This window comes from Gobio gobio (assembly GCF_949357685.1).
Source record: "Gobio gobio genome assembly, chromosome: 18".
In the NCBI taxonomy this organism is placed as follows: Eukaryota; Metazoa; Chordata; class Actinopteri; order Cypriniformes; family Gobionidae; genus Gobio; species Gobio gobio.
The window spans coordinates 19,415,117-19,441,838 of record NC_137111.1 but is presented as its reverse complement, the minus strand read 5'-3'; the positions used below and the strand labels follow the sequence as shown (position 1 = coordinate 19,441,838).

Genomic DNA, 26,722 nt, shown 5'->3' with positions numbered 1-26,722 from the left:
AAATGAATGCTGTTGTTTTGAACTTTCTATTCATTAAAGAATCCTGAAATGTATCACGGTTTCCACAAAAAATATTACGTTTTTAACGTTGATGGTAAGAAATGTTTTTTGAGCTCCAAATCAGCATATTAGAGTTTTTTCTGAAGAATCATGTGACACGTGATGACTGCCATCACAGAAATAAAATACATTTTAATCAAAGTCTTTTTTTAATCAATAAATGCAGGCTTGGTAAACATAAAGTTTCTTTCAAAAACATTTTAAACACCTTAACCTCAAACTTTTGAATGGTTTGAGTACAAAGATCTCCAAAAAAGAAGATCTTTGGGACCATGTCATGTAGGCATATAGGGCCCTAACATACAACCGGTGCAATCCAGTGTTTTTTTGCTAGTTTCAGCCCTGGCGCAGTTATCATTTTCACATCCAGCTCCACAATGTTTAAATAGCAAATGCATTTGCGCCCATTTGTGCGGCCATGGGCATGCTGCTCTGAAAATTAGGTGTGTTCAGGCGCATTGTTGGCGAGTTGCTATTTTGAGGCAACTGAAAATGACTGCATTGACCAACAAAAACCTGGTCTAAAGTCGATAGCGCAGTATTTTTTGTGTTATTTAAAGAATACCACAACGTAGGGATGGGCGATATGGACTTAAAAATGTATCCCGATATTTTCTAGTATTTATTGCGATAACGAAATCAATGACGATAAATGTAGTATCATTCCCCATGTTTTTGGATACAAGTGAGAGCTGCATGCATTCTTGAGTCTCAGAAAAACAAACAATGATATTTATATAATATATATAATTTTTTTTATTTTTATTTTTTTATGTAAAATTCCACACCAGCCTTTTCAGAAATGGAAAAGTTGCAGATATAATTGTCTTCTGTAAAAGTGCAGGTAATGTTTAAATACTGCAACTGTGCTGAAAAACATCACACAATACAAACAATAATAATTCAAATCAATGACAAGTTTTACATGTAAACCGATTCTGTATTTATTCATACACTCATGGTGTAAACAGTGGTAAAAATAGCAGAGACAGCAAAAGTAATTATCCCAAAAATGTCTTCAGTTTACAAAAAAGTTGAAAATAATGATTAAATGATAGAACTTCAGTAATTTGAGTTGATAAGATAATACCATGAATTCTTCTACTAATAAAAATAAACTGCACTAAGGAATAATGAGCTTCTGGGTTCATGAATATTAATCACGTTGTCAGCGCTCATTCAAACTGATTTACTAAAATCAAAACAGGCACAGTAATAGGTGCACGCCAGCCAGTGAGATTCCCGTTTGTGCAATCGTTTCTTCCTGTTCATGAAAGGCTGAATAATTCCAAATAAACGCAATTATTTTGCAGGAAAATTCAACAAAGGATATTGTTTACGTGTAGCACGTCAATTCTGTGTGGTATAAGACTCTCTCGCTCTCTCTTTGAGTGTGTGTGAAACACTGAGCGCTCTCAGTCGCGCGCCTCACACTAGTGTTAACTGTGCGTCAAATACACTGCGCATTCATTGAGTTGAACTAAAATAGTGTGCTTTACCGATCGATTGAGACAGAGCGAACCTCTTAAGCGCTCAGTCCAAGTGCTCAGCGACTGAAAATACATCTGTATGTACAGGTTCAGATTGCCCTCAGGTAGCCCCTCGTTTAGCTATGAACTCTTCCGCAGCTTCCGCCATAGTTGTTTTCGCTCTGCACGTGATATGCGGATTCAGTGCCGCCGCTCCCATTGCGCGGCGCTTAGGGCACCGAGTGCTGCGGGGGCACCACAAGAAAATTCTCTCACCAACCCCCGTTCAGCTATACAGAGTGACGAACGCAGCCACTGCGGCCATCATAAAGTAATAACGCTTAGGGCATCAAGAGACGGCCAGCGGCGTCACTGTGTGGATGGGTCGCGCCATCAACTAGGCTTTATCGTTATTATCGCGGGAAGACAAATTCTTATCGTGGGGAGTATTTTTACCGGTTTATCGCAAACGAGAAGATATCGCCCATCCCTACCGCAACGCGGGTGTACACTCTGCGTATTACACACACAGGGATGCGCAGCAGCACATAAACATTTTTAAATCTGAAAAATAAAAGGATTAAAATGTACAAGATTGTTATTGTGTACATAAATGTCAAAATGTCTACAAGTCATAATGGATAGTCATTGCATGTATCAGAATTAGCTTACCGGTACCTATTTGCAGTAGGGGGTGACACAGGAGTGGATTTTCAAACCTCTCCCGTCCCACTCCCACCCGTCTCATCCCAATCCCATGAAAAAACTGGGGGAAAATCGTGTCCTGTCCCAGAAGAATTCCCTCCCACTCCCGTGTTGTGTATTTTTGGCTGGAATTGGTCAGTTACAGTAAAAAATTAAGTCCAGATCACAGCATGCCCACTTAGTTGAATAAAAGTAGTTTATTGAACTGAAAGCCAGCTTAAACAATGCACACACATTAAATTCCATGTAAATCATCTATGCAAACACACACATTAAATTCCATGTAAATCATCTATGCAAACACACACAAAGGCACGCACTCGCGCACACACGCACTCACAGTAAATGTCTTGCAGCTAGCGTATGCCGTCTTTTTGGTTATTTCAGACTGCCCATAAATGTCGGTGAGCACAACTGAGGTATAATTTTCTGACAGTGGTCGTTGCAGCGTGGCTTGCATGTCTGACTCCATTTTGATTATGATTTTCGTGGCTATAAAGTGCATGGGGAAGCCTCCTTTTCTTATTGGTGGTTGGCATTGGCATACCAACTTGGTGCATTACCGCCACCAACTGTTACGGGTGTGGAGCACGTCATACACTTAACCAGCCACACCAAAGCAAACAGAAGAGCATAAAGACAAGGGAACTAGAATTGAGTTCAAAATGAAAACGTTGTTAATTTATATAAACTGTATATTTGTGTATATAGTTGGTATCATAGTGTTATTACGATTCTCGGTCCCACCCAATCCCGCTGAAATTTTTCCTCTCCCATCCTAATCACGTGATTTAATAGTGATTTTTAGTGAAAATTTTAGGCGTGATTGGACGAGCAGATCCGTTTCCTCCCTAGAGAAGCATTCAGTTTCTCTGCTTGCAAATTCCGCCATGTAAATAGCGACTCCGCCATGGTGCAAACGCAACTGGCTTTTAAAGGAAATGGGAGACTCTGATTGGTTTATTGCAAAACACACCCGTTTTTTTTAACTAGCAAAGGTGGATTCGGACACGCCCCAAGTTAATTTGCGCCGTGCGCTTTAGACCATATGCTTAGATCGTTAAAATGGGGCCCATAAAATTATTTTACTGTTTGTAACAACATATTTCTCTCCTTTTGCCGATTCTTTCTCCCTCCCTCCCTCCACTTGTGTGATTAGGTCCAGTGTATGCCGAGATGATCGAGAACCTTCTACTCCCCGTGCTTCAGAACAAAGACTGTAACCTGGTGCGTTACGACGTCATCCATGCGCTGCCCAACACCGCCAACTCCCTGATTGGCCGGGCAGCCCACATCGCCGTCCTGGACTCTGAGATTTTCCTGGAAAAGTTCTTCCTGGTGGCGGGGCTCAAGTTTTTTCAGTAGCCTTGCTGGATCGGAAGCGAATACCTCACTGCAAGCGGACGTTTTTTCTGGGTTTTTTTTTTTTCCTCACGGTTTTAAGTATACTCTTGGAGGTAAAGCAAAATATATCAGTGTTATTTTTGTTGTTGATTTCGTTTCTATTTAGTCTGTTGTGAATGTGGGATTTATCGTTTTTATTTTTCTACAGCCTTTTTTTTTTATATATATAATTTGAATGTTTTATTCATTATTAGGAAAATCAAACCTCCTTGTGGTATTTTTTCAGTGTTATTTATGTACAACGTTAATTTTTACCATTTTCGTTTAACAATTCATTCTATTAAACGATCTTATGCTGAACTGGAAATGTAGCTGCTAAAAAAGAATGAACTATTTATTCGGGGTGGAGAGGCGGGTCATCTTCATGGTGAAAGCACGTTCACTTGAACATTCTGGCATCTAGGGTTGGCTTGCATCCGAACTGCATAAAACATTTTTTCTATTAAGAAATTGCCATTTGACTACACATTTTTTACAAAGCTTTTTTTTATTACAATGTCAAAGGCTTCCTGAACCTGGACGAACGTGATTGTAGCTGAAATGAAGCACCCTTGGACCACGTGGTGGTTTTATACGATGTCTCTGGTGCCCATTGCATTATCATGCACAATCTCTCAACCCAGCCTGGTGTTGGGTGGAGGAAACGCACGCTTGGCATGCTAGCATTTTCTTTTTATTACAGGGGATACAGGTAACTACCATAATTAACAGTGGGCCAGGTGTGTGGGATAGACGGTTTACCAGTATAAAACAGCACAAATCCTAGTAATCAGATCACATAGTTTTGGGAAAGTATTTATGTTCGGTTTCCTATGGAGTTCATTTGAATCTTGTGTGAAAAAAAAACATTGAATTTATCCTGTTTTTGTTAAAATAGTTTTGTAACATGGACTCCACATTTCATTAAATGTATTCGCAATAAATGCTTTTGTCCTCTTTGAATAGAAGCTTTGTTTCATGGATCAAACCTATTATTGTATTTATTTCTAAATGAATATTTACAAACCTGTGGAAGCCCATTTCCATTATAGTAGGCATACCCTTGTATCTCACAATGAATTACTCCCCTCCCCCCTTCACTTTTGTTGAAAACTTTAGTCTATTATTAGGTACACTGTAACTTTTGGCCCTCTAGCGGTTAAAAAACAAAACTGCATGTATTTTGTGGAAGAACATTGTCTGCTAGTGACTGGGGATGTAACTTTCTTGTAACTAAAAAAAGAGACTATCCCACTGCTCATAAAACATTAACTAGGCTTAAGAGATTTAACCTGTTTAGATAGAAAGGATCTCAAGCTGAAGATGTTATACCCATACAAGACACTTCCTTGAAAATAAATTCCTTCTAGCGCAGGGCTACAACCACAATGAAACAAACCTTCACATAAGAAAAAATACACATTGCTCACAATTATTCATACCCTTTTATTTGATACCTTTTGTAGCCTATTTTTCCTAAAATATAAGCTCTGAACAAGATGTCCAGGATCTCTGGAAAAATAGGCCCACAACATTAAAGATCCAGCGGTATATTTTTCATGTGGTTCTTTTTCTTTAATCCCCGTGTGCACCAAACCATCTTGAGTGTTTGCTGACAAAAAGCTCTTTTTTTTCATCTGACTGGCCCAGCTAGAAATCATATAATGGGCCAAAGTTGGCTCTTCCAACAGGACAGTGATCCAAAAAAAAAAAAAAAAAAACCAAAATCAAAACAAGCATTAGTCACTGAGTACAAACCCAAGCTTTTGCCATGGCCATCCCAGTTCCCTGCCTGAACACTATAAAATGAGTGGGGTAAACTAAAGAGAAGAAGCACCAACAAGGATCTGGGAATCTGAAGGATCTGGAGAGATTCTGAATGAAGGAAGGTCTCTGATCTTGGTGTTCTCCAAACTCATCAGGCAAGAAGAAGACTCAGAGCTGTTATCTTGGGAAAAGGAGGTTGTGTATTATAGAAAAGCATTTATTTCATAATAGAGATTTTAAAATTCTTAGTCTCCAATGAAAGGTTAGATTTTTATACATTTTTAAAACAAAAGATCAAAAGGATTAACAATGCAGATTTCTTTTCACAGCCTTCCTTTGGTAATATTTACCAAGGATATGAATAATTTTGAGCACAACTGTATGGCAATGTATCTGTTCAATAAAATACCTTATTCACCTGCTGAATAACCATCTCTGCATCGCTTTTACGTTTCAAATCCCTCGGTTCTAGCCATCTACGGAAAGAAGGTATTCTGTCACATTATGTTTTTTTTGCCAGCAGACTCTTTTCTGTGTGGCGTTTAAACAACACACAAAAAATTGGTGATTCCACGGATTCGAGATTTAGCTGCAACATATCAACCTTTCTCGCTCGTTGTGACAGTTAACCTATAGCACTCCCACAAATAATTACTACAACTAGGCCTACAGTCAGGGAAATCAGTAGGCCCCTAGCTATAGGCCTAATAAAAAAAAATAAAAAAAACTGTGACAAACTTAAAAGTTAAATACAAATATGAAAATGTTTACAAATGGAATACATTTTACAGCTTATTCTTTAAAGATATTGTGTTCGGTATTGTTGAACTTCTGGTTTAAGGCAGATTTCAAATAAAGGCGTATTCCCTCCATTTATGAATACTAAATTTAGCTAAAATAAGTGGCTAGTAGCCAATTCCTTATGATAAGATTTGTCATATAAAAGTTGACGTGAGCCTAATGAAAGAACAGACTTCTGACCAAAAACAATGAGGACAACTCCAAAATAAATGATAAAATGTTTTCACAATATAATAATTACAAGGGTAATATTTATAAATGAGTTATGAGACATTTCTTAGATTTAATTTGTGCTTAAATATTTATGAGCAAGTTTCCAGACGAGACTAGCACGGGCGAGGCCACGCAATTTCCCGCGAAAACCATCCCGACAAGTTAAAAATATAAACACTTATAATAATAGGCTTAAACACTTAATAATAGTTTTAACTTACTGAACCAGGGTAAGACAAAACACGCTTTGGAAGAAGCATGACGTATTGACTTCACAAAAAGATAACAGTAGCCTAACTTTAAGTCAAACACGATGACTTTTGTGCTGTGTATTTTGAAGTCATCACTTAGGCCTATGTGAGGAACGGACAGTATCTAGGTTGTTTACTGAAAGTTTTGTCACACTAGACGGTGTGTTAAATGGATAGTTCACCCAAAAATGAAAATTATGTCATATTTTACTCACCCACAAGTTGTTCCAAATCTGTATGCATTTCTTTCACCTGCTGAACACAAAAGAAGATATTTTGGGAAAGGAAAAAAAAATGGGTAAAGTTGATGTGCTCCATTGACTTCCGGAAAAAAAAGGCTACTATGGAAGTCATGGAGCCCATCAACTTCCAAATTTTAATGTGAACATCAATACAAGATTTCAGAGCTCTATTGGAGGGGTGGATAGTGAATAGCTTCAGAACACGTAATTAATTGTGCTTTGTTTTTGTTTTTTTATTTTATTTTTAGAGATTGTAGTCACTTCTGAACTGTCCTTATATGGAAAAGAGTTGCATGTAGGGTCATTGGTATCTTTTGTTCTCTAGATGGCAGTGTTCACATGATCTCAGAATTGGAGAACAACATGACACAATTTATTCTGTTTGTAAATTGGGGTGAATTTCATCTTGTACTGGCAGTGTTATATTATTAGTACTGATAGAGATATAGAGATACTATTATAGGTTTTATTCATATCTCAACTTGTTTTTGACTTTTTATATATGCATTTTCATTTTTAAAGTTTTCTCATTTTATTTAAGTCTATGTAGTTTTTACTATACTTTTATTTTAGTTTTAGCTAGCTCCTAAAGTTAAACTGCATTAGAATAAAAAATGTTGCCTTAGCTGAAATAAAATAAAAGTTTAATTTCATAAAAAAAAAAAAAATCTGTTTATTCAAGTAATGAAACAGTTTTTTTATGGTTTTAGTTTCAGTTGACTATCATAGCCCTAGTACTTTTTAAATAAAATATAGAACTTAATTGCTGCCAGAACCATCATAATTAGTGGTTAAGTCTAGGACGCGAATTTTTTTAATCTAACAAGGAATGATCCTGTGTAATAGAAATGTTTTCTTTCCTCTATTTAGCTCCTAGTGTTTTTGCTGCATGTGGCCTCTTGAAACCAGCTGATCTTCGGAATGCGGGGGTCACCATGGAAACCTTAAAGACCTGAATGAAAGCAGCCTGTTGAGCAGCACCACCACCCCCAGTCCTCTGGACTCCCTATCCAAGTGCTGGGCGGTGCTGCCGGGGATGATGTCATGCGGTCTAGAAACAGAGGGAACAGCGGGTGATGACCTGGGCAGAGAGAAAGTCAGAGATCGAAGGTCATGTGAATATGATCACAGCAGGGGTCAGTGGCTAAAGACAGCACACGGCCATTTTCCTGGAGACTCTTAAGAGGCTGAAATTGTCAAGACAGCAGACAGCTTTTTTGCACAATGGAAGCAGAGAATAATCCCTAACGGCCTGTCATGACCCCTAATTACCCCACACACAAACACATACAGCACAGCTCATATTAAACTCCCATTTTCTTGCCGAAATATCAATCACTGCAGCACGATCAGATGTTTGGGTGGATAATAATGGGAAGGCGGTGGTCTGCGCTGGCCCGAATTATAGTGTAATCTCAGACAGGTTAATGCTAATCTTGATTCGTAATCTGCTTGTTATGGATTTAATCTGATCCGGGCAGCTCCAGAGATTTGAATGTTATTGCCAAAGAAGAGGAAACCCTGAAGTAAAGAAAAAAGAATACGGATAAGATGCAAGGATGAAATCATATTTCTGCAATATTTGGGTTATATTGGCACACATCTAGCAGTTAAATCATGCACCCTCACAATATTTCACTATAAATAAACATGATTTCCACCAAAATAATGTACACTGTAAAAAACGATATGATCAATAAGTTGTGGTTTTTACATTGCATTAACTCATCAAAATAATTTTTAAAAAATAAGCAATTTTTCAAATTTATACAAGATTTAACTAATTTTTAAGTCAGTTTAAGTTTAATGTAATTTAAGTTGAAATCACTTAAACATTCAAGTTGATACTTCAAAATTTAAGGCAGCAACTTTATTTTATTTTTTTACAATGTATGTAGCCTACTGTAAAAAAATATTGTTGGTTTAACTTAAAAAATTAAAAATTTGAGTTACTACAATGAAGGAAATTGGTTTAATAAACAGAAACTCAAAATATTATTGTATCTGAACCACATAAATAAATAAAAAATGTGATAAATCATGACAATAGCACAATTTGGCATGTTTCACTGCATTATTACAAATAAAACACACAATTACGCAATATACAAAATGTTTAATATTTGAATAAAGGGTGATGTTGATTCTCAAATGTTCATTGTATTAACTAAAGTTTTTTATTTCAATGAACTCAAAATTTTAAGGCAACCAGGTAACTTACTTTTTAAAAAATGTTTTACAGTGTACAGATATTGTTACTGTTGTAAAATATAAATCAATTTAATATGGGATCTTCTGCAAGCAATGTAGTCAGTTTGTTTGTTTGACAATAGTAGGAAGATTTCAGGATCTTATTTTAGTTTTTTTATGAATATGTAAAAGGTTTTGTGAACTTTGTTATTACACTGTAAAAAAATATTGTTGGTTTAACTTAAAAAAGTAAGTAACCTGGTTGCCTTAACATTTTGAGTTAAAAATTTGAGTTACTACAATGAAGGAAATTGGTTTAATAAACAGAAACTCAAAATATTATTGTATCTGAACCACATAAATAAATAAAAATGTTGTGATAAATCACGAAAATAGCACAGTTTGGAATGTTTTACTGGATTATTACAAATAAAACACACAATTACGCAATATGCTTACAAAATCTTTTAATAATATTTGAATAAAGGGTGATGTCAATTCTCAAAAATGTTCATTGTATTAACTCATATTTCAATGAACTCAAAAATTTAAGGCAACCAGGTTACTTACTTTTTAATTTTTTTTTTACATTGTATTTATTTATTATGACTAAAGTTTCAGGATCCATGTCAGGTTTTAACATTTTATTATTTTTTACAACTATAAATAAAAAATTAAAAAAGTAAACAGTTTTAAAGATCCTTATCATTTTATTGATGTAATTGATTGTTTGTTTGACGATGGTGGCAAAATAACCACAGATTGACTGAATAAAAGCAATAATTGTTTATCAGATTTTTTTTCCCCTTTTCTATTGCTTCCATGGTGAATTTGTGTAGTTCCGCAACATGCGTTTTACAAGGCGTTTTGCATGAGCATGAGCAATAAACAAGCTCGTAAAACCACGAGTAATTGATGCATTTTACACTTTAATGCATTCTTCCATCAGAGCAACAAAATCCAATGTGTACAGTGATACATTCCCACACGCAGAGTATTGTTAAGTATCAATTTGAAGGATGGTCATACATATTCATGAATGGGCTGGGGGGATTCTGAGTTGTAGCTATAGGTTATCACCACCACAGACAACTAAAGTTTTACAGTTTCCCCCCACTATTACATTGTTAGCTTATATTGTTTGTTGTCGATGACAAATACAAATATTTAAATGAGTAGCGGTGTATTAGTTGTTCGCGCGGTGTAATGAAACCACCCCCCTCACAGTGGTAATTGGTTTCGTCCGATCTACTCTGCTCCGATTCTCTCATCAGTCAGTCAGTCAGTGAGCGCGCGTCTGTGTTTATCTGAGTTCTACAAAAACAGCATCCACCCTCAAAACAAACATACACTCGGGATTTTATTAAGAGGTAAGTGTTTTTCCCGCCTCTTCTAATGGCATTTATTTGTATTTAAACGTCTAATGGACTAGTAAGAATATTTATGTTTATATATTTGTGTAGATTCCTGTAATGAATTTGTTTGTTTTTTGACGGGTTTCTCCCTTCTGCTATATTTCGAAAAGTATTCCACTAGTCCTAATTTACTGGTCGTTTTTGCATGTATTTAAGTTTTTCTTCCTTCGTTATAGTCATTAAAGTTGATTTGACCGAATGTATTTCCATGTATTTCCATTAGGCTATTGCATTGTTTAATACAATATATTAATACTATTTAACCATATTATTATTATTACATAGCCTATGCCATTATAAGCTTAATTTTCTAATAATTTTGCATATATTGAGTACTTCTCTCTAGGCTATAGCCTATATAGTATAGCCTAATTAAAGTTGAACTTTCTAGAGCACACTCCACTGTTGTTGGTAATATAGTATTAATGCAGAATCTTTGGTTAACTTTTCAATAGATATAGTTCAGTATCGATTCTGCTATTCTAGATCTGGAAGTTAGGCTGATTTGTTTATGAGTGATATTGCAACTTGCTGTCTCCAGTTACTTTCCCACCCATCAAGTTGCACAGCATGTTCTTTCATTTAGATGGTGAGGTTGTGGTGTATAAGGACTCTATATAGACATTGAGCTGGTTTTAATGCATAATACTACAAAATATGGTCCATAGATGGGGATAAAATGTAGCTGTGTATACATACATATCATTAAATGGAATTGAATTGAACATTTTTGGTGTGAGAACGATTCAGAAAGGAAAGCAGTTGGAATTTAATTGCGGATATAACAGACTCACCCTCTGACATGTCGAAACACGAATGCACATTCAACGGGCGAGAGGTATGATGGTTCATGACAACATGAGTGATTTTTTTTTTAGAGCCACAGGTGGGTGGAAAACGTCTAAGGTTACGTATGTAACCTCTGTTCCCTGAGAACAGGGAACGAGCGCTGCGTCTAGCTGACGCTATGGGGGAACGCCCTCGGCGTGACTGGTGTCTGAAGCTACTATCGAATCACGGCAAAGTCTTTGACCGACGTCAGCCCATGACGTCATCAACGTGCGACCCGGAAGTATAAAAGGGCGCCGTGCCAACACATACACATCTTCTCGTCTGAAGGGACTGTATGGCAGATAGGCCCTGAAGCATGGCAACGCGACGCAGCGCTCGTTCCCTGTTCTCAGGGAACAGAGGTTACATACGTAACCTTAGACGTTCCCTTTCGAAAGGGAACTCTCGCTGCGTCTAGCTGACGCTATGGGGAACGATATACCAACGCCGCCATGCTGAGGGGAGTGTCTGCCATTGGCAGTGACAACTGTCAACTCAAGTAATTCATAGAAAAACCTGAGCGATTCCCCCTCAGGTCCTGGGCTGACAGTGACAGCACTCCCTACGGTCATAGCCCAAGCTATACAACTAAACGGAACCCTAACGCACTGCGTGGAGTTCCATCTAGACAGCTCGAAGGCCCGGGACCACTACTTCCAAAGAAGGGGTCCCTTCAAGGGAATGTGGCTAGGGGACCCGAAGGAACCCCAGCCAGTCACTACTCGGGAAATGTTCTCCCGAGTGCCACCAGGGAGGCCTGACCTGGTGCCCTAAGTGTTATGGACACTTCGGTTTAGCCAACCCTGTCTGTTCAAACAGAGCCTCTGGATGGTGCCCAAGGGGCGTCCAAGCTAAGGGACTGAAACACAGGCAGTCTTACTTAGCCCGGAACTCAGAGACGGGTTATCCAAGAGAGCAACACTCAGCGTAGTGCTTTTCAACCCTTGCTATCGAGGGGAGTCTGCCTGCTCAAATCAAGGATCTACCAGGTGCTTGTGTTTCAAAGCAGTAGGGAGGCCGAAAGGGCCTTAATGACTGATCTAACAGGGAGGCCTCATGAGAGGCCTACGACCGTCTGACCAGGCTCAGGCGGCTGAGCACTCATAGACGACCCTCATTGAGGGGAGCAGCTGAGCCTGCCTGGCGAGTAACCTCCAGCTGTAGGCCCAACTACCACAAGTTCTCACAGAGAACTGGTAATTAAAGTGCCTAGCTCAGGAACTTCAACTTCAAGGAGGCCCTGTGGGCCTACTACTTGATAGCGGGTATTCCAGGGAGGCCTATAGAGGCCTACTACCTAACCGCAAGCCATGCTGGAAACCCAAGCATCCAGGCTCGGGACTCCGTCCTCAGGGAGGCCTTAGTGAGGCCTACTACCTGACAGCAATACCGCCTGCTGAGGTTACCCTTGTTTTCTCAAGGAGGCCTAATGGAGGCCTACTACTTGACAGTCAAGCTACGCAGGCTAGTCGGGCATCCTGTTTAAGGAACCCGTCCTCAAGGGAGGCCTATTAAGGCCTACTACCTGATAACCAGCCTTTAGGGAGGCCTGGAGAGGCCTACTACCTGATTGCAATACGTGCCAAATGACTGGGTCCCAGGAACACCTCAGGGAGGCCTGATGGGGCCTACTACCTCGTTCGAGTGACCACCATCTGGGACTCGACAGTCAAGCTACGCAGGCTTTTCGAGCATCCTGATTAAGGAACTCGCCCTCAAGGGAGGCCTATTAAGGCCTACTACCTGATAAGCAGCCTTCAGGGAGGCCTGGAGAGGCCTGCTACCTGTATGCAATGCGTGCTAACTGTTTTCAGATGACTGGACCCCAGGAACACCTTAGGGAGGCCTGATGGGGCCTACTACCTTGTTCGAGTCAGGGAGGCCTATTAAGGCCTAGAATTAACAGCAGGCTCTCAGGGAGGCCTGATGAGGCCTACAACCTGCCTCTGAGAGTGACCACAATCCGGGAACTCACCCTCAGGAAAGCCTAGTAAGGTCTTAGAGTTAACAGCAGGCCTTTCAGGGAGGCCTGATGAGGCCTACAACCTGCTTCTGGTAGTGATCACAACCTGAGAGCTCACTCTCAAGGAGGCCTAGTAAGGCCTTACACCTACCAGCGGGCCTTCGGGGAGGCCTGATGAGGCCTACAACCTGATAGCCTCCAGGCTAGCTGTCCTGATGCGCACATCGGTACATACCTCCAGTGAGGCCTGTTTGAGGCCTTCCAACTGAAAATGCGCCTTGTTCAAGAGGCCTACTGAGGCCTACAATTGACAGCCGACCTTCAGGAGAGCGTATTCACCCCTATTTAACCTGATAGCCAGCTAGGCTAGTAGTACCTTGATGCTTAAGCATTGTCACCTGCCTTACTAGAGGCCTGATAAGGCCTACCACTATCACCGTTATTCTTGAGAACGGTGCAATCCTTCCTGCTAACTGGGACCGCCATGTTTGAAAAATGTGGGTTGTAGTAATATTAGACCCAACGGCTCGTTTTCATGGAGGCCTGCTGAGGCCTAACACATGATAGCTACCCATTACAATGGGGACCCGTTCCAGGGAGGCTTGTAGAAGCCTACAAGCTGTACGAGTTTCGCAAAAACGAGAAATAACTGCCAGACAAACAAACTGACTGCTATTAAACCCAACGACTCTCAATGAGAGGAGGCTCTGATCTAAGTACAACAAAAAAGGTGACGGTGCCTCAGCAACGCGCCTCCTTTACCACATACCAACTGACGCCGTAGCGCTCAGTCGTAACAGAGACAAACTAATCCAACCTGCAGTGGCTTAGGGGACCGAAGACACATAATAACCCTAGGCGGTAGACAACCACTACATTCTAACAGAAAAGTGTGCTACCGCCTAGTAATCCGCAAATATTTCAAAGAAAAGAGCGGCGGCCTAACAATACTCTCAAATGAGAGGAGGCCCATCTTCTGATAACCATAAGCGGTGGCCTATCTGGCGCCATCTTGACCAACCAGGGAAAGCCAACACACGCTCACACACATAGCCCAGATAATGGTGCTGTGTTCAAGCCTAACTAAACAGGGGAAAGACAGTTCTCTCTGATGAATACCCAACTCTATACAGGAACCTGGGGTCTGTAAGAAATACATATTTTTAGTATTACATACAAAAAAGACCACTCTCACCTGCGGCATGCTGAGCGAAGACTCATTGTGCAGTTCTCACCACCATGTTCTACCGCCCATGAATGCCTGAAAGGGGCGTTCTCACTCTCCGGGCGGGCCATCAGAACATAGTACTACTCATCATAGGCCCGCCTCAGGCCTGATGTAAGAAGCGCCTGGGTAAAAAGTCATAAAAAGACATAGAAAGGAAAAAGGAGAGGGCTATGATGTAACCGCCCTCAAGGGAAGTGACCCATTACCAACGCCTTCGTTGGGAACGTTTGTCCTGGATCACCTCCCTTAAATCCTTTTTCCCCCCGCGGGAGTCCCGTCTCCTCTGTGCCCTGCTCCTCCAAGGAGGGGGGGCACGAGAGGAGACGCTAGCCCTCTGGTCCTGCCTACGGTCCTCAGACCGTGAAGGACCAGGTCCCGCCTGCCTGGGTGGGGGCGCGGATCTCAGCGGTATGCATGTTTTAAATGCCGCTGAGCGCGCCTTCGCCTCCCTGAACTTTCCAACCACCGCCTCCACGGAGGTGCCGAAAAGCTCAGTAGGCGAAACCGGTGAATCGAGGAGAAAACCCTTTTCTTTCTCCCCGATATCAGCCAGGCCCAACCACAGATGCCTCTCCGTAACCACCATAGCCGCCATAGAGCGGCCGATAGCAGCAGCAGTCTGCTTGGTGGCCCGGAGAGACAGATCTGTGGTGCGGCGCAGCTCAGCAACCGCCTCAGGGGACAGCCCGGCCCCCTGGTCGAGATCCTCCAGCAGGTCCGCCTGGTACGCCTGCAACACCGCCATCGTGTGCAGGGTCGCACCAGCCTGACCTGCTGCCGCGTATGCCCTGCCATTCAACCGCGAGGTAGTTTTCAGCGGTTTGGATGGCAGAGATGGAGCTCTCAGTGTCGACACCTGCCCAGAGACGAGATAGTTCGCAAACGTCTCGTCTATGGGAGGCATCGACACATACCCGTGCTTACCCACTCCCTCGACATCAGCAAAGCTCGCCCGCTGATGTCGGTGAATGCGGGCAGAGAACGGGTTCTTCCATGCCGCCTGGACCTCAGTATGGAGGTCCGGTAGGAATGGAAGGCTCATCTGAGGTGCTGGTGTATGACCGGGGAGAAATCGATCGTCGAGCCGTCCACGAGCGACCTCTCCCCCAGCGCGCCGCCAGGGCAGCCTCAGCCTGTCCGTGGCGCGCTCCATAGCATCCAGCAACTCGGCATACGCGGGACAGGGTGGCTGAGAGGGTCCAGGCAGGTCCTGGTCGCTCTCATCATCCTCCTCAGCCATCTCCTGCCCGTCCCGAAGAGCACCCGCTGCAGGTCTCAGCGGAGAACCATCGTTCACCACATCGACCTGCAGGTCGCTCTCGTCAGCCGTTTGATCGTCCGAGAGTACCACACCTCTCTCCAGACGATCAGCGAGCTCCATCTGGGAACCCCATGAAGTGCGCCGCCGCTCCGCCTCAGCGAGAGCGGAACTCACATCAGCAGCCCCAGATGTTGCACCCTCTTCCCTCGAGAAGAGGGCCAGACGAGAACGGAGCGTTCTAACTGGAAATTGCTCACAGTTTGCACAGGCAGCTCCCTCGAGAACTGCCTGTGCATGCTCTTCGCCCAGGCAATAAACGCACAGAGAATGTGTGTCTCCCGGTGTCAGAAATCTCTGACACGGGTCAACACACTTCCTAAAGCTCTGCCTCTTCTCTGTGCGTTTCATCCTTTTCCTAGTTTAGTAATACTTTACCAGATCTGCAGATTACCGCTTCAAACAAACAGTCCCTGAAGACGAAAAAGATGTGTATGTGTTGGCACGGCGCCCTTTTATACTTCCGGGTCGCACGTTGATGACGTCATGGGCTGACGTCGGTCAAAGACTTTGCCGTGATTCGATAGTAGCTTCAGACACCAGTCACGCCGAGGGCGTTCCCCCATAGCGTCAGCTAGACGCAGCGAGAGTTCCCTTTCGAAAGGGAACCGGCTTTTGACTTGTCCTCAGATCTTAGTAGTTGGTAAAGCCTTGTGATTGGCATTGGGCAATAACGTAAAGGTTTCTTCCTGTAGGAACCTCATTTCGGTTGAAGCGCCTGTTGTACTCCTCGAATACACCATCACTGCTCTTCTTCCTTATCAAACAAGCTCATCATCGTGTAGTGTAACCTGTTACCCTGAGGCTTAACTGAATCTTTTTTTCACTGGAATTGACACACACTGTGTATATGTATGCCTTCAGAGGTGTTGGGGCATGGCAGGGGAAGGAAAACTCCTTAAGCACATAGCCGCAGTCTGTTGTGTTTGGAAAAGTGTGGTTGTGCTGAAGATTTTATCTCGCTTAGAGGCTCAAGTGATCCTTCTTTATCAGTCCCTATAGAATAAGTGACTCTTCCAGTCTGAAGAATGCATGCTTGAAGATTGATTTACAGCTGTTGTTCTCAGGGAGGCGTGTGTGCCTGAAAGTTTGGTGTTTCAGAGTGACAATATTCAACTAACCATTTATTCAGCATTTATTCACACTAATATTTTTCGTAGTTTATTCACACTATTTTTGATCTGTAAGATTTGTAATGTTTTCAGAAGAAGTCTCTTATGCTCACCAAGGCTGCATTTATTTTAGTTAAAATCCAACAAACAAAAACAGTAATATTGCGAAATATTAAAATGCAAAATAACTTGTAAATTGTCATTTATTTCTGAGATGCAAAGCAGAATTTCAAGCATCACTACTCCAGTCTTCAGTGTCACATGATCCTTCAGAAATCATTCTAGTATGATGATTTGCTGCTCAAGAAACATTTATGATTATTATCAATGTTGAAAACAGTTGTGTTAATTTTTTTTTTAGGATTCTTTAATGAATAGAAAGTGCAAAAGAACAGTATTTATCTGAAATAGGAAGCTTATGCAACATTGAATACCGTTCAAAAGTTTTGGGTCAGTAAGAATTTTTTTTGAGGGGAAAGAACTTAAAGAAATTAATACATTTATTCAGCAAGGATGCATTAAATTGATCAAAAGTGACAGTAAAGACTTTTATAATGTTACAAAAGATTCTATTTCAAATAAATACTGTTCTTTTGAACTTTCTATTCATCAAAGGATCCTGAAAACAATGTTTTACACAACTGTTTTCAACATTGATAATAATCATAAATGTTTCTTGAGCAGCAACTCATCATATTAGAATGATTTCTGAAGGATCATGTGACAACTGAAGACTGGAGTAGTGATGCTGAAAATGCAGCTTTGCATCAGAGAAATAAATTGTATTTTAAAATACATTCAAACAGAAAACAGTTATTTTACATTTGAATAATATTTCACAATATTACTGATTTTTGTATTTCTGATCAAATAAATGCAGCCTTGGTGAGCATAAAAGACTTCTAAAAACATAAAAAATTTTACTGATCAAAAACTTCTGAACAGCAGTGTATTTTCGAACACAAAAGTAGCAATTATGTAGAATTGTTTTCCATGCTCTTTTCCTGCAAACATAAACCAAAGCTTTCAAGCTTCAAAACAATGCAAAAGTATCGTACATTTAGCTGGTAGTAGTATGATTTGTTTGCTTTATTGCAAGTCTTATGATAACACAATTATTCACTACATTTCTTGACGTTAGTTCGTGGAAGACGTAGGAATCATGCAATAATCTTTTGAATTGATTTTATCTGGTTCACAAAGCCTGCAGCCTGAATGATTCATTCACAAACTTGATTTCAGCTTATTCAAACATTTGATCACACAGTGGTTAACAGGCTTAAATTTCATTCTGTTTCCCACACAAAGTTAACGCTTTAGTTCAGGGGTGCCCAATCCTGTTCCTTAAGATCTACCTTCCTGCAAAGTTTAGTGATCAAACACAACTGAACCAACCAATTCAAATCTTCAGCACTTGATAATTGTGTTGGATCAGGGTTGGATCTGAACCTTGCAGGCAGGTAGATGATCTCCAGGAAAAGGATTGGGCACCCCTGCTTTAGTTGATGTAATACTTTATGGATATTCTGCATCGTTTTTTTTTTTGAGGATTGAAACTGTCGCTTGTAATTGAATTGAACAGTGTCAAGCACAGTCTTCATAATTGTGCTGCATTGGCGAAAGGCACATTGTAAACAATTATCCTGTAAAAAATACAGTGACAATGTTTCCAGTTTCACAGGATGACTGCATATTTTACAACGTATAACAGTATATTTCATTTAGTGATATAATACCTACTTAAATACCGAAATCTCTACCTTTGTACATTAAAATGTACCGATAACCACCACAGTAATACAGGTGGCACAATAGAAAACCATGATGAATCAGAGTTCATCATAAGCGGCCTGTTTATAAAACATGGTTAATACTTATAGATGGTGCACAGGGTCATACAAAACGCCATCATGGTAACACACAAATAACACAATAAACATTAACTAAATAACGAAAATGTAACACAAAACACACTAATGTACGTAACTGATAACAAAAACAAGAAAGGACAAAGTTGTTTATAAAAATGTAATCATATGTGTTTTTACTGTAAACTATATGCTAATTACTTGCAAAAACGATCACTTGTAATTACTTGTAAAATCAAATGTAATGTGACGTTAAACTTTATTTTTTTCACTGCACAGCCATGTTAAATAGAAAGGACACCCTATTGAATTCCATGGTTTTCCGTATCAGGTCATAAAAAAATCATCTGGTTGTTAGCAGGTCTTAAAATTTGGAAAATAAAATCTCAGATGAACAACAACACATGATATATGACACGTGTCATTATTTATTTAACAAAAACGAGGCCAAAATGGAAAAGCCATTGGTGACAAACTAAGTACACCCTTTCTGCTTCCATAGGAATTAACTTGCAGTAGCAAATGCCTTTGATTAACTGATCATCAGCAACTTAATAAAAGTTTTGAAGAAGTTTTGGCAGTTTGTTAGTCTGGAGTATTCAGGTGTGTGTTAACTCAATGCAAGGAGGAAAGACATCAGCAATGATCTTAGAGAAGCAATTGTTGCTGCACATCAATCTGAGAAGGGTAATATGGTAATTTCCAATTTCCAACCCAATAACTACACCTCAGACTCTACAGGCCTCAATTAACATGTTAAATGTTCATGACAGTACAATCAGAAAAAGATCAGAGAAGCGTGGCATGTTTGGAAGGGTTGCCAGGAGAAAGCCTCTTCTCTCTAAAAAGAACATGACAGCAAGGATTAGGTTTGCAAAGTTCCATCTGGACAAACCATAAGACTTCTAGAAAAATATCCACTGGACAGACGAGACCAAAGTGGAGATTTTTGGCCAGAATGCACAGAGCCAAGTTTGGTGAAAACCAAAAGAGCATATCAGCACAAACACCTCATACCAACTGTCTATCATGCTGGTGGAGGGGTGATGATTTGGGGCTTGTTTTGTAGCCGCAGGACCTGGGCACCTTGCGGTCATTGAGATGACCATAAACTGTTATGTATACCAAAGTATTCTAGAGTCAAATATCAGGCCACCTGTCCAACAGCTAAAGCTTGGCCAAAATTGGGCCATGCAACAGGACAATGATGTCCACAATGACAAAGACTGGCCCAGTCAAAGTCCAGACCTCACCCCGACTGAAATGCTGTGACAAGAGCTGTGCTTGTGCATAAACAAATGCCCACAAACCTCAATGAACTAGAGCAACGTTGTAAAGAAGAGCGGGCCGAAATTCCTCCAGAACGTTGTGAGACTGATAAAGTCATACCGAAAATGTTTTTTATGAAAGGGACTCTTCCAGTTGTTTATGAAAATGCAATTTTAAGACCTGCTAATGACCAGATGAATTTTTAGTATGTCCTGATACGGAAAACCATGGAATTCAAAAGGGTTTCCTTTCTTTTTCACATGACTGTATATGGGAATTTATAGTTTATCAATTTACTGGAGCATTTTTACAGTTTTTCAGTATTTTTTTTTTTTTTTTTACAGTGTTTGGAAAAGTATTATTTTAGTTTTATTGATATACTATTAAAGTTTGTATTACTATTTTGATTACAATTTTTTTTATTTGATTTTAGTTTTATGTTATGTTATTATTATTTATGTTTAAATTATTTTTGTTTTTAGTTTTAGTTATTTATTTATTTCCAGTTAGCAATTTTAGCGCTTCAACAGAATTTAGTTTCAGTTAACAATAATATCCTTGGTCTGGAACAACATGAGGGTAAATAGATGACATAATTTTAATTTTGTCTGAACTGTTCCTTTAAGAGGCATTGTATTTTCCCATTCAGATCTAGACTGGTCCAGAGCAGAGGTCTCGAGACAGGTCAGATTTAATCTGATTAATTGGTTTAAAGATAAACCTCCTTAAATCCTACCCAGTAGAGAATTGTACCAACTGAATCTTTGGCAGAAGATGTGTTTGCTGGCAAACCCTCTTAAATTAGGGGCATTTTGGCAATGTCTTGTCCTGATGTAAATATATCAGGGCTCAACAATAAGAATGCCCAGATGGCCAAACGTTTGTTTCAAGGCCAGTGCTTACAGCTTTTGACGTGCTTCGGTTAGTTTTGTGCGATGTATTAAACATTATTTTTGTGATTTTTCAGATTTTAAAATGCCACAACAGGTAACTAGCTGTTTAGTAAGAACGTCAGTTATGTTTTGCACCATATGCCATCCAACAAAAGTTCATACCTTTAATATACGGGGAGCGATTGGGGGTTCGTGCCTTCCTTGCTCAAGGGCAGCTCAGTCGTTTCCTTCGGTATTGAGAATCAAACCCGCAACCTTCGGGTTACAAGTCCGACTCTCTAACCATTAGGACAGATAATGCTTCTGTTATCAAAATAATCGCAAAAAACCCAAACATTGTCCAAATTATTGTCATAGACGATATATTATAGTCTACACACATTTGTCTATTATATTTTACATGAGATAAATTACATCTTTAGTGGTGTGTAGTTAATTGTTTTAAATGTTATTAAATGTTAAATGTTTTTTTCTTCTCGTGTTTGTTCCCAGTAAGTCAAAAGTGATAACTGTCTTTCTTCTGTGGAACACAAAAGGAGATTTAAGGCAGAACAGCAGCCTCGGTCATCATTCACTCTCATTGTACGGAGAGAAAAAAACACAATAAGAGAAAAGATGACTGTCACTCTGCCTAACATTCCTTTAGTGTTCCACAAAAGAAAAAGTCAAACAGGTTTGGAACAACACTAGAGTGAGTAAATGACAATATTTTTGGGTGAACTATCGCTTAAACAAGCTTTCAACTTTTTTTTTTTTTTGCATGCCTTGTATAAAATGAGACAAACTCCATGAATCAAACTAAATCAATTGAGATTAGCAGCTGGATTTCCCTGAGGCTGTAGCGGTTAACAGTAGCCTAGTTTATGTGTCTAGATTCACAGGTGTGACTGTCATGCTCTGAATCACCTGAAGGTAACACATGCCCTGTAAACCCAGTGTGAGAGAGAAACAGCATAATTACAGCCAATGGCTAATGAATATTAAGAGATTCATGTATACAGTTGGGATATACAGTATAGTGTATATAAATACTATATATAGTATTTGAACTTAAACGTTGGGGTTAAAAGTAATACAAAAAATGGTTTCTGACAAATATCTTTAGCATAATTTGTTTGCAGATGGCACTTGGTTAGATATGTCATCTATTGCAATTACATTCATACATTTTAAGTTTGACTTGAACTTCCAAATGCATTTTTGGGGGTCACCCAGCATTGTAGAAGGGGAGCAGATTAACAAATGTTTTATAGGATTAGTTTTGTATCAGGAGCACATGTTGGGTTTTTTCAGTTCAGTGAAAACTCGGAGCAGGTGGAATTTGCCAAATAATGCGAGGAATGCAGCGGCGGCCTGTAATGTTTTCACAGGTGAGCTTATCTACACTGTGAAACTCACTATAGCAGGAAAAGTGAAGGTCCATAAACATGATAACAGCACCTGATACTATTCCCTAGAGGATCTGCGAGACTCTTTGTTTACAAGTTTAGCGTTAATTTACTTGTTACATAATTGCATGTTTATATAATCTGACTTGACTGGGCAGATTGTGCAATGTAATGAGCTTTTATTGCATGGCTGAAGTGGGGGTCCAGTTTGCACGAAATACGAGAGCAGGACAAAACCCTCATATTCCACCACAGACGTCATCAACATTTCTGGACAGTCTAGACATTTTAATTACCCAAGTGTTTCCTTTTTTGCCTTGTTTTGTGTCTTGAAAATGAGAAAAGCACATTAGCAGACATTTCCTCATAGAGCTAATCAATCTTCAGTTATTATATTGTTAGTTTTGTTTGTTAGTAGTGCAACGGACATGTTTGTTGATGAGAGGTTTGCTTCTACTTTTCAATCAAACGTGTGCTTTTCACCTGGCAGACGATAAAATGGGCATAAAAATCCTGTAGACTTTTTGAGCAATGTTGCCAGGCAATATTGCAGAACGATGTTGGTTGGGCATTTTCCCATTGAGAATGGACAACAAATCTGGATACTTCAGATCGGTCGTTGGCCTTGAGTCTCACCTGGTTGCCCGTTCATGGCAACATTGCCCAGCAACATTGCTCAAAAAGTTGCCCCATGTATCATCACCTTTAGGCCATGTCTACATTAATCCGGATACATTTGAAAATGCCATTTTTGTATCTAAACGATCTCCGTCCACACTAACATGGTTTTCAAGCATTTTCACATCCACACAGCAAGTTTCACATCCACACTGAAATGTTGGAAAGCGCCAAATTCACCTTACCGCACATGCGTAAAGCTTACTGAGATGACACAGACGGAACAGACATAATAAAGTTCTCATGCTATTCTTCAGGCACAATCATTTTATTTAGCAAAATATCTATTGACTGATGCATCCAGGTCACGCTCAGTCAACATCAACAATATACACTATATTGCCAAAAGTATTGGGACACCCCTCCAAATCATTGAATTCAGGTGTTCCAATCACTTCCATGGCCACAGGTGTAAAACCAAGCACTTAGGCATGCATGCATCTACAAACATTTGTGAAAGAATGGGTCGCTCTCAGGAGCTCAGTGAATTCAAGCGTGGTACTGTGATAGGTTGCTTGCCACCTGTGCAATAAATCCATTCGTGAAATGTCCTCACTTTTAAATATTCCACGGTCAATTGTTAGTGGTATTATAACAAAGTGGAAGCAATTGGGAACAACAGCAACTCAGCCATGAAGTGATAGGCCATGTAAAATCACAGAGTGGGGTCAGCGCATACTGAGGCGCACAGTGTGCAGAAGTAGCCAACTGTCTTCAGAGTCAATAGCTACAGACCTCCAAACTTTGTGTGGCCTTCAGATTAGCTCAAGAACAGTGCGTAGAGAGCTTCATGGAATAGGTTTCTTTGGTCGAGCAGCTGCATCCAAGCCTTACATCACCAAGTGCAATGCAAAGTGTCAGATGCAGTGGTGTAAAGCTCTAGAGCAGTGGTTATGTGTTGTCTGGAGTGACGAATCATGCTTCTCTGTCTGGCAATCCAAAGGACGAGTCTGGGTTTGGCAGTTGCCAGGAGAACAGTACTTGCCTGACTGCATTGTGCCAAGTGTAAAGTTTGGTAGAGGGGGGATTCTGGTGTGGGGTTGTTTTTCAGGTGTTGGGCTTGGCCCCTTAGTTCCAGTGAAAGGAACTCTTAATGCTTCAGCATACCAAGAGATTTCTGCAAATGTGGGAACAGTTTGGGGATGGCCCCTTCCTGTTCCAACATGACTGCGCACCAGTGCACAAAGCAAGGTCCATAAAGACATGGATTGGCGAGTTTGGTGTGTAGGAACTTGACTGGCCTGCACAGAGTCCTGACCTCAACTGGATTGGACATCTTAGGGATGAATTAGGGTGGAGACTGCGAGCCAAAAAATTCCCATAAACACACTCCTAAACATTGTGGAAAGCCTTCCCAGAAGAGTTGAAGCTGTTAAAGCTGCAAAGGGTGGGCCAACTCCATATTGAACCATACAGATTAAGAATGGGATGTCATTAAAGTTCATGTGCATGTAAATGCAGGCGTCCCAACACTTTTGGCAATATAGCCTAGTGTATATTTGGTCTAAAACACAATTGCCCTCATATTTTGCCGCAGGACAGCAATTGTGAGTAAAAATGTCTGTAATCTTTGCAGGACTGTGATATGAATTTAGCAACTGTGTGAGGCACAATACTGGTATAAACTTAGATATCTATCGTACAATATGCGTCACATTACTAAAAATGAATCATCATTTTACAATGCCTCAATTTTCACAGTCCACTACAACAACGTGAAAACAGCTTTTTCAAATTTCAATTTCAAATTTCAAATCTCAGTGTGGACGGAAGGCCAAAACAGAGATAAAAAATATGTTTTTAAACAAAAAAGTATTAGTGTGAACAAGGCCTTACATTGCCATATCTATCCAAGTCATATCTATAGATCAGAATAGCATAGCAACTTGTGGCAACCACCTAGTAACACCCTAGAAACCACTTAACTCCAGATACAATAGCAACCGTATTGTAATCCCCTGGCTAAGTCTGAACTGACTGGTTTGTTTGTGTTCTTTTGCAGATATTCAAAATGAAGGAGCCAATACCTCTGAGCAAAGCATCTTGAAGAAAAAAGACCAGTGTGATTGCATTTGTGTGCGTGTGTGTGTGCACACACATGTGTGTATGTGGATGAGCTTTCATAGGCCATGTCTGTCCCCGCCAAACAAGAGAGGACAGTGTGTGTCCTCCTTCCCACCAAGGAGACATTGGACATCACAGTGGGGGTAAAAAAAAGCTCTTGTAATATTTCTTATTTTGATTTGGATCATGTCTTCCTCATGTTTGTATGTAAATCTGTCATTGACCTACTGTATGCACTATGATTGTTGGGAAAGCAATAACCTACTCAAGCCTGTACTTTATAGTACAGAATATAACATGTGCACTTGTAGTTATTGAGTCTGTTTTAAAATAATGTTTTTGTACCAGATTCATTGTAAAATCAGTTTTCCCTTTCTTCCAAGCTGAAAGCGACAGGTCAAGAAGTGTTTCAACGGGTCTGCGAGCTTATCGGGGTTAAAGAGCTGCACTACTTTGGATTGACTTTAGTCAAAAGTAAGGATTGATGCTTTCCAGATAAAGTGTATGTAGATTTGTGTGTATCTGTATGTACTACGAAATGGAAATTTTAACCAAAGTAGAGTCAGCATTTGTCTTTCACCGAATGCAAACGCTTACATCCCAAGGCCTTCTGGGTGTTGCCCATTCTAGCAATATATGTAATGCACCTGAATGAAAATCTTCCGACAGGTTAAAGACCCTAACTTGCTTTTTTCCCAAGGAAAATATAAAGGAAATTGGTTTAAAACTAATTTTGCATTAATATTTTCCAGTTGTTTTGCAATTCCATTCTAATCACTCAATACCTTTTTATGATTTTGTGTCACTCTCTTCTTAGAGTGTCAAGACTGTCTTTGTTTTTGTGTATTTGAGGGCCGGTGACCCCTGAGGCCTGGAATCGAGCTATATTAACTTTGTTAAGCCTGGAATTTACCATGATTCACCACTTCAGGGCAGAGAGGCAGCGGGAGAGAGCAATAGAAACTGGCTGAGCATTTAGCAGGGTCACAACCTTCTGGAGATGAACCTCAGCTGGAGAGACAATGAGTCAGAAGGAGTTTGAGTCATGTGGCGAGGGAGTTAGTGATGTGAAGCTAGCAGTGATAAAGGATGGAGTAGTGATGAACTGAATGGAATGTGAACTTGCGCTCATTCGTATCTCTTACCTAAAGTGTGCACATACTGTTCATTTTTGTAATTTTGAATAGACACTGAAACATTGACAGCATTTAAAAGTCAAACTTAACACTAATACTTCGATTTTTCCTAATTTATAATTAAAATAATGAATAATTCATATTTATACTAAAAATGTCAAAAATATATTTACATTATATTCATAATAAAATAATACATTTTGAATGCAATAATAGGATATAAATATACTTGTCAATGTATGCTACACATATTTTTTATTAAATAATTACTTATTTTATAAATATATTAAATAATAACAATAAAAATATACACCGATCAGGCATAACATTATGACAGGTGAAGTGAATAACACTGATTATCTCTTCATCACGGTACCTGTTAGTGGGTGGGATATATTAGGCAGCAAGTGAACATTTTGTCCCCAAAGTTGATGTGTTAGAAGCAGGAAAAATGGGCAAGCGTAAGGATTTGAGAGAG

General features: G+C 40.0%; 2 protein-coding genes across 3 annotated transcripts in view; both read left to right on the top strand.

Moving 5' to 3' along the window:
- Nucleotides 1-4,602, top strand: part of fam135a (family with sequence similarity 135 member A) — a 35,456-nt gene extending 30,854 nt beyond the window's left edge. For both annotated transcript variants that reach the window (XM_079843075.1, XM_079843074.1), the window contains one exon: nt 3,394-4,602. In XM_079843075.1, the coding sequence (XP_079699201.1) occupies nt 3,394-3,599 (206 nt within the window). In that variant the 3' untranslated portion in view covers nt 3,600-4,602. The remainder of the gene's footprint in view (nt 1-3,393) is intronic.
- A 5,758-nt stretch (nt 4,603-10,360) lies between these two features.
- The window catches only part of LOC307141689 (FERM domain-containing protein 6), a 30,466-nt gene continuing 14,104 nt past the window's right edge, over nt 10,361-26,722 (top strand). The window contains exons 1-3 of the mRNA XM_079842078.1: nt 10,361-10,451; nt 25,047-25,251; nt 25,492-25,582. Of these exons, the coding sequence (XP_079698204.1) occupies nt 25,174-25,251; nt 25,492-25,582 (169 nt within the window). The 5' untranslated portion in view covers nt 10,361-10,451; nt 25,047-25,173. The remainder of the gene's footprint in view (nt 10,452-25,046; nt 25,252-25,491; nt 25,583-26,722) is intronic.